Source organism: Chinchilla lanigera, unplaced genomic scaffold, assembly GCF_000276665.1.
Source record: "Chinchilla lanigera isolate Chin_1 unplaced genomic scaffold, ChiLan1.0 scaffold00074, whole genome shotgun sequence".
NCBI lineage: Eukaryota > Metazoa > Chordata > Mammalia > Rodentia > Chinchillidae > Chinchilla > Chinchilla lanigera.
In genome coordinates this window covers 9,966,414-9,984,170 of record NW_004955475.1, presented here as the reverse complement: position 1 = coordinate 9,984,170, position 17,757 = coordinate 9,966,414, and the positions used below count along the sequence as shown (strand labels likewise).

Genomic DNA, 17,757 nt, shown 5'->3' with positions numbered 1-17,757 from the left:
GAAATACAGCTTGAAAAGCAGTGTGTGAAGGAGACCTGCCCGGCGGCAGGCGGCGCGGACACCCAACAAGACCTGGACCCGGGCAGCAGCCGCGGCCCTGGCTCTCCGTGAGCCTCCAGCTTCCCCGCGTGCCTCGACCCCCGCACCAACTGCAGGCCAGGTATGTTGCTGTGTACGGCCGCTTGAGTGTCTCTGTGCATGAGTGTATATGTACATGGGTGTGCATGGAGGGGGGCGGGGCGTCAGAGCGAAGGGGGACCGGAAATGCCCAGAGGTATACTGGGAATTGTAGTTCTCGCGACTGCCCTACAACTCAAGATCAGGGTCTTGTCCCAGTTGGACAAGGGGAGAGGAATCGCGAACTGAGCCTCCTGGCTGATCAGCCCCTTAATTCGACTGGACTTTGTGTGGAGGCACGAACTAGGGAGAAGGTCAGTGTGATGGAGAACTTTAGGGTCAGCCACAGGGCCCTCTCCTGCCCTTGTTTTTTGCCTGAGCTCCCTTTTCCCCTTTCTACAGTTTCTTCATCCTATGCCAGATCCGCACTGGCCATTTCAACTACTTTGGCCATGGACACATAAGCAGCAAATACTCTGGGACACTTGCTCCTGTAGGGGAAGGCTGGGCCAGAAACCAGAACCTGCGCGCAGTCCCGACGAACGAAAACTTGTGGAAATCAGACCATGCCCCAGAGTCCGAAGTCAAGGACACAAGTCGCCAACAGGCACGGAAAACAGGTGACTCTCAGTACGTCACGGTGACGACAGATGAGGCCCTCCTGTTGAGGCGGGTGACCACAAGGTGGAGCTACAACGCAACCCTCCGCTGGGTGCCTGGGCCTCCAGGAACGCGCCCCTAGGCGGCTACTCTCCCCTTGGCCTCTGACAGTCCTTCACTGCAGCAGGTGGCTCTCCCACCTCCAACCCCCGAATCTCCCCATCATGACCCTTCAATGTCATGTCACATCCAACCCTAGATGGAAGGTGTCTCTTCCCAGCCCCAGCACCGAAAAGATTAGACTGTGATCAAATAGGAATTAAATTCATTGAGTACCAGATTAACAGACAAGATACAGAAACCATCCAATCTCAAAGAAAAGACTGTGCACAGCAAAAAGCCACCTGTAAACACAGAATTACATGACTAGATGGGCTCTTTATCTCCTACCCCTCGCTGAATTGCAAGGATCGTGAAAACAATGCGTGGAACGGGGACTGTGTCTCCATCACCTTGTAGTTCTCCCGAAAATGTCATTTTATCCGTCAGTGTTCCAAACTGTCCCACCCCTGACACACCCTGTGCCTTCTACGCAAGAATGTGTGCACACAGGTCGGAGACACTACCTTGCAATTGCCCTTTTACTTCCTCATTCTAGTTTCATTTTAGGAGAAATTTCTCATGACTCACTGTCTTCCCACCTGTCCCATGTCAAAACCCCAAGAGAAGCAGATTCCATGGCAGCATGAGGGCCTTCCCATCACCAGGCAGAGGGCCTTCTTTGTTCAAAACTCCCGTTGGTAAAGTTGGCCCCCACCAAAACTCACTACTGCAAGATATTCCATTTGGGCCCTTCTCCCTCTCTTGTAGGTAAGCGATGAAGACAGGCCTTAGATACTAGATGGGGAAAGGGCAGGGCAGGGTGTTTACTCTGTCATGAAATTGTTGATCCTGGTCAGCAGCACTGCTGTTTCGAGCCCTGGGGAGGTGAGCAGAGGGCGGGTCACACATGGAGTGAGCAAAGGGAAGGCTAGGAGGAGAAAGCGAGGCGAGGCGGGGCATTTCTTACCTGTTCTCTCTCTCTCCTTAGCACATCTCCTATAGGAAGAAAAGCTTTCCTTTGTGAGTCCAGCCAACTTCAAGCAGGACCTTCAAACCCCGGGATCCCACAGACTGCTTTTCCCAGGGTCAAACCAATATGGTGATATAAAGAAGGACCTAAAGCTTTTAAAGGAAACAAACAGCCCAAACCCCAGTCCCCAGCACATGTGAATGTGAAGCAGCTTTATCACTAAGGGCCTGGGGAAAGTAAGGAGCTAGAAAGCTGAGGCACAAAGTATTTACCCTTGGAGGAGGAAGGTGCATAACAGCAGCAGGATGGAGATGCAGTTAGTAACGATCCACGTCATTAAGTAGGTTTGAGGAGGCTGTGGGAATAGGAAAAGACCCCTGTCACTGGCCAGACTCCCAAAGCTAGTATTTGGGGGGAAATAAGGATGAAATGGACAGGGTTAAGGAGAATCAGAGACGGGAGAAGAAAAGGAATGGCAGTAGTCCAAGGGCCCTTACAATAAGCCAGATGGGGTAATGCATCTGCTGCAGCAGCTGGCAATCGTTGGTGGTGACCGAATCGACCCCTGCACACCAGAGCAGAGAGAAGAGCCAGGGCTTGTTCACTACAAATAGGTTCACTGAGACGTTATCTTGGTGCAGTGCCCTGTCAAAGTGAGAAAGAAATGGGACATCCAGAACTGTGGTACATGAAACATGGTGGCAGCCCCCTGCGTGTCCTTGAACCCACAGTCTCACTGCCAAGCTGGGTATCACTTTAACTCTGTATAGCAATCCCTTGACCAGAGGTGACTTTCTTTGCATAGCTGAACTCTTGTCTTCTGGTAGAATCCGTCCACAAGCCCCAACTTTGCCGTCTGGAGCCACACAAATGTGTCTCTTTGCTTTATTCCATGATAGCTCTTAGGAGGCTGAGGAACAGAGGCCATATCTCCTGGAGCTTTCTCTTCTCCAGGTCCAATGTGCCCAATTCCTTCAACCATTACTCTTGAGGCTTGGCTTATTATTTCCTTTACTGTGCAACTTTTCTAATCTGGCTTTGCCCCACTTTCTCAATGTTCCTTTAAAAATATGGAACCTGCTTTTCAACATGTTGTCCTGGATCAGCTTGGAGCGGTAGGCCAAAATGATCTCCTCCTGCCTCTGGGCGCTATGCCTGTGTTGGGCAGCCCAGAATCAGGTTAGGTCTGGTAATGTCATCTCCCACCGATGACTCACTGTGCCCATGTCCAAGCCCTGGGCTTTTCCACATGTGGTCCTGCTGATGCCGATGTCTCCTCTCTCGTGTTTGCATGATTGAAATTCTTTTGGGCCTCAAAGATAAGGCTTTACATCTATCTCTATTACATGTCACCTTGTTAGTTTTGACCCGTCACTGTAAAGTACTTAGGCCTTTCAGAGCCTTGACTGATCATCGGTGTATTCATTACTAATTCACATCTTTTGGAAACATGATTAGCAGTCCATTTTGACCAGGACAAAGTGAAGGTGATGGATTTTATGACACGTCTCCTTCCCTGGTGACAACTTGGGGAACGGTCCTTGAACGACTTACGCTAACTGAGCTGACATTCTGTGCACAATTTTTTATTCAACCACAGGGACACTATAAAAGACCTTGGCAACATCATGCTTCGAAATCCTTCATGTTTACCGATGGGTCAGCTTCTGCACCCCAGTTCACAGCTGAGACTCTCCCAGCTCTTCCTTAAATCCATCCTCTTTTACACTGCTCTCTCTCTTTCCCCCCACCCCCTCTCTTTCTCTGTCTGTTTTTTTAAGTGCTGTGGATGGAACCCAGGGCCTTGTGCATGCTGGGCAAATCCTCTACCACTGAGCTATGCCCCCAGCCCTACTCTGAGCTTTTTGGTGTGGAATAAAAGCTAAAATCCCTATGGCCAGTTTGGCCCCTGCCTACCTCTCTAGCTTCACCTCTCCCTTGCTCATTAGGCTATCATCCCTGCTCTCCTCATGGCTTCTTGCAACCATCAGGTCTCAGTTCAGATGTTACCTCTTTAGCCATTTTTCCTAATGTAGCTGCCCTGCCCCCTGAAATAGCCCCTCACTCTGAACCCCAATCACTACTACATCTCCCCGGTTTTTATTTTCATAATACTTAGCTCTACTCAATATGCAAGCATTTTAAGTGGTTTACTATCTAGCTCTTTCACTAATATGTAAATTATATGAAAGTGGGAGTCCTTGTATGCCTTATGTATGTTCGCACCCTCAAAGCCTGCAATACATATACCCAATACACAAGTGTTCAAAAAATGTTTGTCATATGAGTGAATGAATGAATGCGCTTTGCCTTCCCTGCATTGGTTCTTTCCTGCCATTAGGCCGTGGGATCACTCAGTCCCTTGCTCTGGCACTTACTTGATATCCAACAATGGCAGGTCTTGATAGGGGAGGTTGAGAAGCCAGGGCTTCTCAGTTCTGTTGCCTATCTGCTGTCCATATATCTGGCGCATTCTGGGTGCTCGTCGTTGGACATTAGCCCTGTCTTCATCCGGTAGCCAAAGGACCTGTGGTTCAGGGAAGAGGGACATGGAGATGAGGAAGACTGAGGGGTTCTAGGGACAGGAGCAGGGGTAGAGAGGTTTGGCAGAATGGGACTTGTGAGCTGGGTTGGGGTGGAGGTGGCACTGGGGCAAGAGGAAGCCTCAGAGTCCTCGAGGCTTTCAAAGGCATGGTGGGAAGGGGGACAAAATGGGGCTCTTAAAAAAAGGAGGGGGCTCTTGGGAGCCCTGGCAACATCACCATGGCTTGGGGCACCCTTGCACTCAGCACAGTCTCCAGTGTCTGGTTCACAAAAGTGTCATGGTAGGTGTGGTTTCGTGGGGGTCTGCGCAAGTCAAACATGACCGAAAGGTTGAGGGCTTCCGCTGCCTTCAGTAGCTCTTCTAATGCTGGTACTGTCTGGTTCTCCGCTTCTTTCCGATCAGGCTCTGACAGCTGCTTGGCTCCCCAGAAGGGTTTCCTCTATAAGAAAGGAAAATCATTTCACTACCACAAGAGGCCGCCAGACTTTGCCCCAGCCTTGCCATCTTCTCCTGTTTCCCTCACTTGGTGTCCAGCTTCTGCCTGAGTCTGGTCTTTCTTCCTCTAAACTGTGGCTCTCTTCCCGACCATCTAATACTGTACTCTACTCTGTGACCTCAGTCCCCTACCCTTCTAGTTTCATTTCTTTCTCCCAGTACCCTTTCTCTTCCGTCTCATGGGATCCTAACCCGTCTCATGGTTTCTTTCCAGGTCATCAGCTCCTTTCTGGCTGCACCTGCATCCATAGCTTGCAATACTTTGTCACAGTGCTCCCAGCTCCCTTCCTGCCCCACCTGCCCTACAACTCCTCAACTTTGGTTCATATCTGCCTTCTCTACCCCTAGAACTGAGGGCTGAACAGTCCACAGGGACAGCCGGCATTGTATTTTTGTTTTTTGCTCAGTGCTGCTTAACAAAATGTTTGCCTGCTGTTGATCTGCTCCCTCTTGCATTCCCCTTAGTGGCTGTTCCAAGCTTGTGGCATTCTGCTCTCCTTTCCTTTGTATCAATGAATGACCTCATCTTCTAATCCCTGACAGGGATAAAGCTAACACTATTGAGTACCTATTGTAGTATTTACTGTGTGCAAGACAATGCTCTAAGCACTCTGTATTAACTGACTTATTTGTCCCAATAATCCTACAAGGTAGGTATTGTTACTATTCCGATTGTACAATGAGGAAACCGAGGCACAGATTGACTAAGAAGTGTTGCCCACGGTCATATAGTTAGCAAATGGTGGAGCCGTGATTCAAACCCAGATATCCTTAGCTCTTAATCACTCTGACATGCCATCGTATGTAGCTAAATTTTTATGCTGATTAATTGTGGCATTGGAGATTAAACCCAGGGCCTTCACACTTCAGCCCTTTTCACTTTTCATTTTGAGGCAGGGTCTCACTAAGTTGCCCAGGCTGGGCTCAAGTTTGTGATCCTCCTGCCTCAATCTCCCAGTGTGCTGGGCTTACAGGTGTGCACCACCTTGCTTACAGTTAAATTTTTTAAAAAGCAAATTGTTAGAATCTGTGTCATAACCCTATTTATGCAAAATAAAGTGTGTATACATATATAGTTTTAATTTTTCATAAATACATTATATATTTTAAAGTAATACATATGTAATACATATGTTTAACATATAAATCTATTATATAATATTTAGAGATAAACTATATAAATTTACATAAATGTGTGTGCATGTCTCCACCCGTGATTGTTCCAGACAAGGGAGACTTTAATTTCTACTTTATTTCTTGGATGGTTTCTTTTCTTCTTCTTTTTTTTTTTTATAATGAATGGGTATTACCTTTGTAATCAAGAAAAGAAGAAATAAAAAAATAAAGTATCCTTTTAAATGTTTTTTCAGCACCTACAGGATTGAAGTCCACATTTCTGGATCTGGCATTCAAAGATATGCCCCTCCCTTTTCGAGACAGGTTCTCGCTGTGTAGTTCAGGCTGCCCTTGAACTCACTAAGAAGCCCAGGTAGGCCTTGAACTCATGGTGATGCTCCTGCCTCAGCCTCCCGAGTGCTGGGGTTACAGATGTGCACCACCACGCCTGGCTTTCAAAGCCCTTTAGCACCACGTCTCTTGTGTCTTACCACCTCCATGAGTTGTCTCTCCCAATTATATTGAACCCTTCTTGTTCTCTGGAGACACAGTTTTTCGTACTTGGCTCTTATACATGCTCTTCCCTCTTACTAGAATTCCCTGTCCCATGGATTGGGGGTGTAGCTCAGCAGCACAGCCCTATGTCTAGCATTGTGAGGGTCTGGATTCCATCCCCAGCACTGCAAAAAGAATTCCCAGCCCCTCCTTTATCCCTTCTATTTTATTTTATTTTATTTGGTACTGGGGATTGAACCCTGTATCACTCACTTATATCCCCAGAACTTTTTACTTTTGACAGAGGGTCTGGCTAAGTTGCCCAGGCAAATCTCAACTTGTGAACTTCCTGCCTCAGCTGTGGCATTACAAGTGTGTGCCACCACGCCTGGCCTGCTTTGTCCATCTCAGGAGCAAACTCATAGCACAGGCTGCTATGCTTCCCCTCCGGTCAAATCCACGCCTGATCACTCCCACATCTATGGCCAAAGAGCGGAGTGTGATTTTTCTCTCTCTTCTCTGTTCAAGAAAAGTATTTTTTATTGCTCTAGATTTCCCATTCTAATCGCCTGTTGATGAGGCTTTCTTCCTTACTACTGTAGGTGGGGTGACTTGAAGGCAGAGGCTGCTCCTGGCCAGCACAAGGCTCAGCAAGTGCTTATCAGCAGAATGAACTCTGCCCTCTCTGAGTGTCCCTGAGTGACTGTCTTTTCCCAGGTGCCATTCTCACCTGTAGGAACCAGGCCCCAGCATTGAGTCTCTTCAGTTCTGCCCAGGAGAAGTCACTGCTGTGGGCTGTGATCCGGGATGGGAACACAGAGGCTACATTCGTGGTTCTGGTTAGCTGCTCATCATGCATGAGGAAGGGGACCCCATCGGAGCTGAGGGCACAGTGTGTGTCAGAGGGCCAAGTCTAGGGCTGGCCATCTTCTCTTGAGCTCTTCCACCGTGTCCTTCAGCTCCCCAGATCCCCTGAGCCCCACCCTCATCACCTGACCATCACATCGGTCTCAAACACAGCAGCTCCGCATTCGGCCGTCTTCCGCAGGGACATCAGTGTGTTCTCAGGGGCCAGCTGAGAAAGGGAATTGGTGAGGAGGTAGCAGGGAAGGGCAGGAGTCTGGGTATCCACAGACCTGGCCGCCGCAGCCGGAAGAGCAGACCCTCCCCACTCCCCCAGCATTCTGCCCGCCACTCACCATGGGGGCCCCTCGGTGTCCTATCAGCCCAGGCTTGGGAGGTAAGTCTCTGGGTTCCATGATACAGGGTGAAGAGATGCATAGAGGGGCCAAGTAGATGACAAGGACAACTCCAAAAAAGAGGAACAGTAGCAAAATCTTGGGACCTGTGGGGAGTGGGGGACAGTCTTTGCGGAAAGGGCAACGGAGGCGCTCTAGGGGTGGAAAGTAGGCTGCAGGTGCTGGAAACTGGGTGGGTGGAGGGAGCACTGATGACCACTGAAGGAGAGTGGGGGTGGAGTCAGCACCTCTCGGGTGGATGCGGTAGAAGGTATCAGCCACAGGCCAGGCCAGGATGGTGATTCCAGCGACTGCTCCAATATGCAGGACTGGAGCTGTGGCCTGTGGATGAGAGCAGGCGAGGAAGGTTTTTCTTCCTAGCGCCCCTCCCCTCCTTGGGGCCCGACCTTTGGAATTGCCAAGCTACTTGCTGTCTTGGGGGACCAGGGAGCCAAATATAATCTGGGATCAGCCCCAGGCCAAGGCTCCTACCTAGGCACTGGAGATGGGCCACTCACCTGCAGTGACAGGCGTAAACTATCCCACTCCTGCCGCCATTGGATGTCCAGTCCCACAAGGCCGGTGACCACAAGAAGCAAAATAAGGAGCAGTAGCACCTGGCGGGGGCAGGGATGAATGGGCCCCTCTTGGTCAATTTAAACTCATGGTTACCTGGGGTTCCTCTACTGAGACAGTATCTTTCTTTTCCTAGACACATCCACTTCCCTTCTTTCAACAAATATTTCCTGGGCTTCAGGTGCGGGGCTCAAGCCCGGGGATCAAACGGTCCTCCGCGAATGGCCAGCCAAGCGCCAGGCCCTGCCACCCCTCTCACTCATTGCCGCCCCTGCCCTACCTTGTGGAGACCGTGGAGATGCAGCGGCTGTCCACAGAGATGCAGGAGCAGGGCCAGGAGCTAGGGGCAGGGGGGGGCGGGACTTAGGAGGTACCAGGCAGGGGACAAGCTCATTGAGGTGGGCTTTGCAGGTTGGCACTTCTTTCCCTCCCACCCAACCATCAGCTCCCTCCCCTCAATGGCCAGAATGGGCACAAGAAGGTAGAGCCAAACAGAAAAAAAAAAGGGTAAAATGGGGGTTGGGCCAGCCGTCCCTGGACCCACCAACAGCAGCGATGCGTATGTGACCAGTAGAGAGGCGACCAGCAGTAATGCTATGGACCAGTCCATCCAGTGGCCCCAGTGGCGGAATAGGAATCTGTGGGAGGGGAGCAGGAGATGTTCAGAGGGGGAAGGGGCTGCCAGAGTGGCCTGGTGGAGTCGGGCGGGTTGACTCCGAGAGGAGGAAGAGAAGGGAGTTGGGGGAAAGCACTTCATCGGGCCAGGGGCCCCAGGGTTGGGCAGATTTCAGGGAGGGATTTTCTAGGGCAGTTGGGTAGCAGGACAACCAGGCTTGAGAGCTTAGGCACGGGTTGACCGTGGGGGTTGAGCTCCCAGGGGCCCAGGATGGGGCATAGGTTGACGAATATGCTGAGGAAGAGGGTTTGTCCATGACACACTCATTGAAGTTGTGCAGGTCATTGAGAAGGATGAGCCCGATGTACAACCAGGTCAGGGACAGGAGGAAGGTGAGGAAGAGCAGGCCAAGCCAGATACAGTCGCACTGCAAAGGAGCAGGAGAGAAGCTCGCAGCCGATCCCCATCTCATGCCACATCCCCGAAGGGTGGCAGTGCCAGGGTGCCTCCCGCCCTGCTCTTCCTGTCTGCTCCCACCGCTTTCCATACTTCAGGGAGATTTTCCCCTGGGGAGAGAAAATCCCTTCCTCCCAGCTGCCTGTGAGCACAATCGCCTTCCTTATCACCTCCAGTCATCCTGTCTTCTGACTTCCAGCCTCCCCCATCCAGCCCCACTCCACCTTGCTGGTTTGCATCCTCTCTTTGGGGCAGGTCCTCCAGTGGCAGCTATACAGGCAGTGGAGGCAGCGGGCCCAGGCGGAGCAGCAGCCAGGCGACTCAGCCATGGTGAGGCCTAGCGGAAAGGACACTTGGCCATCTCCTAGGGACCTTGGAAGAGGGCCAGTCCCAGCCTCCCTCCCAGTGTATCTGAGGAGCCCAAGGGAAGGGCAGAGGCCTGGGGCCACTGCTCAGTAGCAGAGGGAGGTCACCAGGCAGGCCAGGCCCAGAGCGCTGGATTGGGTGAGGCGAAAGGCCCTGGCTCCAAGCCTGGCAAAGAGGGGCAATGTCTGGGGTCTTTCTTTCCATTTATCCTTGGTACGTGGAAAGTCAGTGGGACATGCAGGCAGAATGCATACTCACTCTCTCCAGCTCCTCCTTTTTTAACAACATCTAGCCATGGGAATGGAGTGCTTGCCCAGGGTGGAGACTCAGGAGAAACTGCCCAGGGTGGGGCAAACTCAGTTCAGCAAGTTGAGGCAGATTTGGCCAAGCTTGAGGCAGCCCCATGCTGAGTTCTACCCCAGGAAGTAGGAGTAACCTGAAGCAGAGGTTCTAGCTCTGACCTGGGGCAAAGGGAGGCCCAGCTAGTTGGCCAGTTGCTATGGATACAGAGATTATATAAACCACAAAGCCCTGACTAAAGAGTCTCTATGTCCACTTTTCATAGAGCAGAGGACACTGCCAATAAGAGGAAGATTTGAGGAGATAATTTCTAGACTTCTAAAGGAAACTTTTCCCTAAAAGCACACATCTGGAATATCCAAGCGCTCCTGTCTGGTCCCGTCCCACCCAGTCATCCCCCACTCCACCAGAAACCAGTCCTCGCCTTTCACCTTGCAGGGGCCCCACCCTCTAAGCTAGCTTTGGTGAAAGTACCACACACACAGGACAAAGGTGCATGCGTATGGGGGCATGCTTATCCTGGAGCTGGGCTTCCCTGTGCCTTATGCTTTTGGCTGTGGGTGAGACCAAACTGACCTCCAAGCTGGGCTGGATGTGCGATTGACTCCGCGAGTGGTGTGTGGTTTGTGTCAGCATATGTATCTGTGTGTGCACAAGTGGCTGTCAGTACAAATGGGTTTCCAGATGACACGATGTAAAGAAGTCCCCGATACACCCAAAGTGCGTGTGTGTGTGTGTGTGTGTGTGTGGTCTAAGAGACAGGACCACTTGCTATCCAGGTTCCCTAGAGGTTGTGCAGTCTCAGGGGGTACACAGTGGCCGGACGCTGCAAAGAGGAAGGGGACAGCTGCTCCTGAATCTGCCCCCCTTACGCTATGCTTGCCTTGGGAAAGGAGGGCTGGGGTATGGGGTGGAGGCATAGAGGGCCAGAGTGGGGGAAGGAAACCTCTCCCCCGTCCCTGAGCCCCTTCCCAGGAGAAAGTTCAGCCAAAGGCAGGCCCCTGTCTCTGCCCATTCTGAGGCTGGGGTGCAGTGGCCTGTTCTGAACCCCAGTCCACACACCTCAGCCTCCCTTGGGGTCCCGCCCCTGCACTCCAGGCTGCCTTCCAGAGTCCCACCTCCCTCCAGGATCTCAGCAGCTTGCAGATCCCAAGGAGGGGACCTGACAGGGGTGCTGCCCAAGCCCTGGGCCTGACCCCTGCCTCCCTGCCGGGCAGAGCCGGTCCTCACCCCCCACCTCCCGCCTGTAGCCCTCAGCCTCCGAGCCCTCACACCTTTTCTCAGCCGCAGCTCTGCTCTCGCTCTGCTCTGCTCTCTGCTCTGTACTGCTTTACAGCTTCTCTCCGAGTTGTGTGCCTCCTCCCTCTTCTAGTCCTTGGCTCAGCCCCACCGGTCAAACAGGTGGCACTATTGCCACCTACAGGACAGTGTGTGGGACCTCTCTGAAGGCCTGCAGCTGCTCTATGGCCTGGGCCAGCCAGGGTGGGAGGGAGAGCAGATCTGCTCCTTTACTCATTTGCGGTCAGGGGGCTTGAGGGTGAGGAATTCCTTTGTGCAGCCTTTCCCGTCCCTCTGTCCCTCCCTGTTCCCCTCCCCGTCACTGCTGGGGCTTTGTGCTGCTCAGGGAGGGAGGGCTGAGGGCACAGGGGGCGGGTGGGAAGCTGGGGGAGGTGATCTGCAAGTTGGCAGTGAGAAGGGGCCCTGCCAGCCCCCTGGAAAGGCCTACATGCGAGCGAGGAAGTCTAACGTCTAGTGTCCAGCTTGCTGGGACTACAGCCTCCATTAGCCTCCTTTCCTCCTGGGCTCCTACTTCCACTGCTGCAAGGCGCATCTGTAAGAGACATAGTTGTAAAGCTACTTCGTGCACTCTGGGCAGCCGGCTGCCCCGTTTCTGGGCCAGGGGTCCCCACAGACCTTGTGGATCCCAGGTGACACTTAGCAGGCCTCCTCTTCCATCACTTGACACGAGAGATGTTCGTACAGGACACACTGAGACGTGCATCGTCGCCACTTTGTCCTCAGAACATCTTTAGTTCCTTCTTAAGAATCGCCTGAAGAGTGTATATATGCTGGGGCCACAGGCTTTTGGAAGATGAACACATACAAAAGATGCTATTACTGTAGCATCAGGGGAGAGGGCAGCCTCGCAACTGCGGTCAGCTTCCGGTAAGGCACGGGCTGCGGACTGGGGGCTGCCTTGATCGGAGTCCCTCTCTGAATTTCGGCTGATGCAGTCCCTCAGGCCTGGAGGCTAACAAGCAGTTGGTGGGAAAGGATATTCTCTCCTGGGTTAAGCCTGCCCCTCCCCCCACAGGCACTGGCTTTCCAACAGCGAGAAGGAAGACTAGCTCTCTTCTGCCAAGAGCCCGCCCCCTCCCTCTCTGCCTTCCCATTGTATCAGAAGGCTCTAGCTGGCAACCACAGAGGCTCCCTTGGAATTAAAATGCAAAGAGAAGCCGGGTTGCCTGTTGGCAGGAGGCCAAGGAGGGTCAGCAGGTCACCCAGTCCTCTGCCAGCTTTATTCTAAGCAGGTTGCAGTTCAGTTTCCTTCGCTTGGTCTAGGGTAGATTTAAGTTCTGGCTTTCCAGTTCTTGGGGCTAGTTTGGAAAGTTTTGTAGGGGAAGGGGGCTGGGATTTACTATGCATAGCTATAGTTCCCAGGGCTTGGGAACTCTCAGAAGGCTACACGTGCATTCGGCAGCCTGCGTATGGCATTCCAGGGCTGGCCCCCTTCGAGCTTTAAGCAGAGATGGAGAGCCTGATGTACAGCAGCGAGTAACCCCTGCCTCTTCTTTCCCCTTTCCAAGGAGACAGCAAGGAGCCAGTGCTTCTCTGCCCTGGAACTGAACAGTAGTGTGGGCCCAGGCCCATCCCATGTCCATAACGCAGGCAGCAGGGCATTAGACATGAGACCTGGGTTCAAGCCCTAGCTCTGTACTTACTAATTTTGTGACTACATAAATTACCTAACTTCTTGGTACCTCAGTGCTATACCTTGGATACTTAAATGAACCCCCAAGGCCCATGTATTTAAGGCTCAGTCCCCAGCCCATGGCACTATTTGAGAGATTGTGGGACCTTTAAGAGGTAGGCCCTAGTGGAAGGTCTTCAGTTCACTGGGCGTGCACCCTTGCCAGGGGCAGTACACCCTTCCCCCTTCCTTGCATCTCAGACTTGAAATGAGGAGTTTTGCTCCTGCACTTTCTTTCGTTGTGATGTGCTGTCTCACCCCATAGGTCCAAAAGCAACAGAGCCAGGGCGAATCGTGGACTGGTGCTTCCAAAACTGCGGATTAAAATCAATCTATTCTCTTTGTAAGTGATCTCAGGTATAGTGATGTGAAGCCCACTGATACATTCTGTTTCCTCATCTGCAAAATGAGGGCCTGCCTATCCCGAGCATTTCTTTTGGTGCAGGATAAGAAAATTATGGCAGGAACATTGAGCTGCTTAGTAAATGTGGGTCCTTTCTCCCAAGTCTGGAGGTCAGACAGGTGCTAGAGTGGTAAGGGCCCTGGCTTTGCTAACATTGTTTTGATTTCCTAGAGTAGCAAAGCAACACAGATACAACAATATGCCCTCCACTATCCTCTGGGAAATAGGAGGCAGGCTGGGGATGGAGCTCAGTGGTAGAGCATGTGCTTATTAGCATACACAAGGCCCAGGATTCCATCCTCAAAGCACCTTTCCCCCCAGAGGCAGGAAGGGCCAGGATGTTGTGATGAATCTCAATAGCTTTCTCAGAGGCTTAAGAACACAAGTTAGAGTTTTATTTCTTCTCTAGTGCAGAAGGATCTTCTTGAACAGTACACAGGTTAAGCTTTATTTATTTAACATTTTAAAATACTTCATTTACTTTACTACCATGGCAGACGAGTGAAAGTCCTATTAAAAGACTTAATATCCAGAGTCAATTCAGGAAAGATCCCGGCTCCATTCCTGAGGCGAGGTGAAGGATCGGAGCCAGCCTTCCGTGCTGGGCCAGGCTCCTGTGTAAGCTGAGATGACACAGAGGGAAGCCTCGGCCTCATCTCCATCAGAAGTCACACAACTGCTCAGAAGCAAGAAAGAGCTAGATGCTACTGGGGGTTGGTTCCTCAGGAGTCACTAGGGGAAGGTCAGTTGGTTTTGTCTTCAGCAGGTGGCTTAACACCTTCTGGAGAAGAAAGAGTAAAAGGAGTCTGGGACAAAAGACAGAAGACAGACGGCCAACATTCAAAAAAGGGTTCCTTCCTTTTAATAACATTCTGTCCCCTCAACAGCAAGACACCTGAAATCCAGAGTAGTCTTTAAAAACTTCTCCTGGCTGCAGCGTGAATATGTCTCCCAAGGTAGACGAGGGTTCCAGATGATGGCACCAACTCAGTGGGGCTCTTCTTTGATAGGGGAGCAGCCAGAGAAGAAGCTGGTATTGCTGGCCAGGGCCCGCTTCTTTTTCTTCCCTGGAGCCTTATTTTCTTGGGATTCTGTTGCAGTATATTTTAATTCTGGTAGGTCAAAGGAGGAGAGAGCTGGAGCAGTCTTCTTTGATAGCACCTGCTCCACGTCATACATCTCTTTCAAGATCTAGGAAGGACAGACAGGTATGAATAGACTCTGGATAGGGGCAGAAGCTCAGCCCAGCTGAGCCACGACAAATGTTCAGGACACTCTCAGTAGTATGAGGTATCCCTAAGATTACTGTATTAAAAGAAACACTCTAGCTGGGTATGGTGGTATATGCCTATAATCCTAGCTATTTAGGCGGCTGAGGCAGGAGAACTGCAAAATTGGAGGTCATCTCGGGAACCTTAGCAAGATTATGTCTCAAAATGAAACTTAAAAAAAGCCTGGGGGTATAGTTCAGTGGTGGAACATTCTCCTTGTGTGCATGAGGTCCTGGGTTCTATCCCCAGGACTGCAAAAAACCAAACCAAACCAAACCAAACCAAAAAAATCCCCTGCTCTAGTCTATTCCCAATTCCCAGGTCTCAGCAAGCTGATTATACCTTTCTCTCACCAGGCTCTGGCATTTCGTTAATGCAGAGAAGGGTGCTAACATAGTTTCCTAGTGCCTGCCTTTTAGCTCCCATACCTTGCTATTGGGAGTGGCACAGACAGGGTTGAAGAAGCTCATTCCTGGTGTTACTTCTGTAGGATCTTCTAGTTTGAAGGAGCCTTCAGAATCCTGAGTCCGCTCAGTAGTGCCCAAGCTATCCTGAAAACCAAGCAGACAGGCATATTCTGCATTTGGCTCCCAGGGTTACAAAATCAGTGTGCTCCTTTCTAACCAGGGAGATCCCAGGTCTGAGTGCCTGACCAGTCAGTCTGAGTAAGTATTAGGGACTGTGACCAGGGAGGTCATTGGGCTCAACATGCTCTCTCCTTAAAGGAATGAAGGAATGCTTGGAAGCAGCTTTTGAAGGCAAAGGTCTGAAGATAGCAGCACAGGACATATCACGAGGCAAGGTTCAAAGCAAGGCAAGCCCTGCTTATTTCTTTGATTAAACCTCCCCTCTCTACAGTCTGAACTAGCACTCCTATAGGGTGTTGCCTGTATTAGTATTCCTTTCAGATATGGAAACTGAGTCCAAATGAAAGAATTCCCTTAGGTAATAAGGTGACTCTGTGTAGAGCTCAGATTGGAATTATGGTCTGTTGTCATGGAAACAGAGCTGTATTAAGAGTCAGAAGCCTGAAGTCTAATCTTAGTTTTCATGACCAGCTGTGGAATATCAAGTGCATCACTGAAACTTATCTCTGGGCTTTAGTTTGCCTCTCTCTAAAATGAAGGCACTGGACTAGACCAGTGGTTTTCACAACCGAAATGCTCAGAGGAAGCTCAATATGGAAGCAATGAGCCAGCTGCTTTGGCTAAAGGGGATGGAATCGATGCAGGTCATGCCCTTCTCCAGGTCCTTCCCCTGTAGCAAGCAACTACAGGCCTCTAGAACCCAAAATGAAAAACCTTGGGAACTGGGAACCCTTAAGGTCCCTGCTACTTCTGCGACCCTTAGTCTGATCTCTGCTTTGACACTTTGGTCCTCTGGTACTTATGTCAGAAATCTTTTTAACAGAAAATCCACGGCAAAACTGTCTGCATGTAGATGTTTAAGAAATGCACGATGAATGCGCATTACATGGAGTCTGCTGGAATTGTTGTACCTCACATAGAACAGTAGCAATGTGCTGTTGCCGTGGACAGGCAGGTATACGGCAAGTACAGAAAGCTGACCTGCTCGGTGCCGCTCTTTTCTGGGCACACCTTGTTTCCCCGAGTTAGTGTTCTTGTATTCTCAAGAACAATACAAGGAAGACGGCCACAGTTAACTAGGTTCGCAGCAGCGGCTAGTAGAAAGACCTGGCTCCTGTGGGTCTTTTCCTAGACTTTGGGAATAGCTGGTTCCCTGGAGAGGGTCTAATATCTAACGTCTCAAGATATCAGAGGATTAACTTCCTTCCTGGAAGCTGCCACCTCAGCATATGGCTCATTCAGTTCCAGCTAAGCCTCTGGACTAGTCTGATCCTGTGCGCCTATGTCTGTAAACGCCTGATTTCCCGTTCTTGTTCCAGACTCAGAAATGGGAACTTTATCTCCAAGACTGGGGGTGGGGATCTGAATACCTGGGGATCTCCTGGAATGGGTGACAGGCGAGCAGCAAGGAAGAAGGACTGAGAATAAAGTGTCTCTTTTCCTGGGTGCAGAGGGAAAGTGAAAAAGTAGGAAGAGGTGCACAGGAGATTCTAGGTTTCAGGGTGCAAGACAGAAGAAAAGGGTAGTGACTAGTGCGAGGTCTGAGGGAGTGGTGCGGGGAACATCACCAATCCTACCTGGCCTTGCTGGCGGTTCCGACACTTTGTGGGGTCACAGCTGCAAGCCACCCCACAATCCGACTTTTGCTTCCTGCACCCACACTGTTTGTTCCCACACCAGCCCTTGCAGGAGCACTGCAAAACAGGATTATGGGAAGACACATTATTGAAAGGAGAAGAATACTACTTTAAAATGCCCTCCCTTCACTTGCAAGCTTGTCTAGAAAAAATGGAAAATACCATCAACCTTATCAAATGTCAGTGTCCTCAGTCCTCTCCTTTTGTGAAACACTGGTCACCAAGAATTATCCCAGGTTTATTAGGCATGTCATGGCAGATAAACACTTGTTGTGGTGGTATAGAACAGTCACTACACACATGATAGATGCAGTCACACAAATGCCCTGTGCATGAGCTATGACTCCATCCCATTCTCTCTCATGCCACTTTCTTTTTCTGGCAGAATACTTGAAGGACAGATGAGAGGGATGTTATAATAATGCAAGGCAAGTCGGGCATAGTGGCGCACGCCTGCAATTCCAGCACTCAGGAGGCTGAGGCAGGAGGATCACTGCAAGTTCAAGGCCAGCCTGAGCTATAAAGTGAGCTCATGGCCAGCTTGAACTGCATAGTGAGACTCTGTCTCAAAAAGACAAAAAACAAAGCCAAAAAAATAATGCAAGGCAACAGACAAAGATTTTTATGGCAGTTTTATGAGCAAAGTGAAGAACAGTGAGTTGGGTGGTAGCACAGCTAGGTATATTTAAGGACTTAGCACAGCTGCTTGATGTTTTCCTTTAGATTGCGTAACTGTACTTTCATCCACCTCACATTTCTACCTTTTGTAGACTGTCAGTCTGGGCTCTGTCCTCACTCAACACTACAATCACCCAACATTTTAATAGGCTACTGGGGATATGAAATAGTCATTTATATTTGGTAGCCCTTTACAGTTTTCAGAGTAGTTTCATACA

The 17,757-nt window shown here is 50.6% G+C and overlaps 2 protein-coding genes across 6 annotated transcripts in view; both read right to left on the bottom strand.

Moving 5' to 3' along the window:
• Positions 1-1,025: 1,025 nt before the first annotated feature.
• Gdpd2 (glycerophosphodiester phosphodiesterase domain containing 2) lies at positions 1,026-11,374 on the bottom strand. 5 transcript variants are annotated; one of them, XM_005401623.2, is made up of 17 exons: positions 11,267-11,365; positions 10,569-10,634; positions 9,551-9,663; positions 9,194-9,297; positions 8,799-8,892; positions 8,535-8,594; positions 8,197-8,295; positions 7,927-8,020; positions 7,640-7,785; positions 7,433-7,515; positions 7,171-7,321; positions 4,552-4,773; positions 4,168-4,316; positions 2,287-2,434; positions 2,062-2,144; positions 1,787-1,815; positions 1,026-1,696 (listed from the first exon to the last, which is right to left on the bottom strand). In XM_005401623.2, the coding sequence occupies exons 3-17, from the start codon at positions 9,653-9,655 to the stop codon at positions 1,644-1,646; spliced, it is 1,620 nt and encodes a 539-aa protein (XP_005401680.1). In that variant the 5' UTR covers positions 9,656-9,663; positions 10,569-10,634; positions 11,267-11,365; the 3' UTR covers positions 1,026-1,643. The 5 variants fall into 5 exon arrangements, with proteins under 5 accessions (XP_005401680.1, XP_005401679.1, XP_013358339.1 ...); XM_005401622.2 differs by lacking the exon at positions 10,569-10,634 and having other exon boundaries at positions 11,267-11,374; XM_013502885.1 differs by lacking the exon at positions 10,569-10,634 and having other exon boundaries at positions 4,657-4,773; positions 11,267-11,374.
• Positions 11,375-14,205: 2,831 nt separating this feature from the next.
• Positions 14,206-17,757, bottom strand: part of Kif4a (kinesin family member 4A) — a 124,333-nt gene continuing 120,781 nt past the window's right edge. The window contains exons 29-31 of the mRNA XM_005401621.2: positions 16,802-16,918; positions 15,066-15,188; positions 14,206-14,557 (exon numbers count right to left, since the gene is read on the bottom strand). Of these exons, the coding sequence (XP_005401678.1) occupies positions 14,354-14,557; positions 15,066-15,188; positions 16,802-16,918 (444 nt within the window). The 3' untranslated portion in view covers positions 14,206-14,353. The remainder of the gene's footprint in view (positions 14,558-15,065; positions 15,189-16,801; positions 16,919-17,757) is intronic.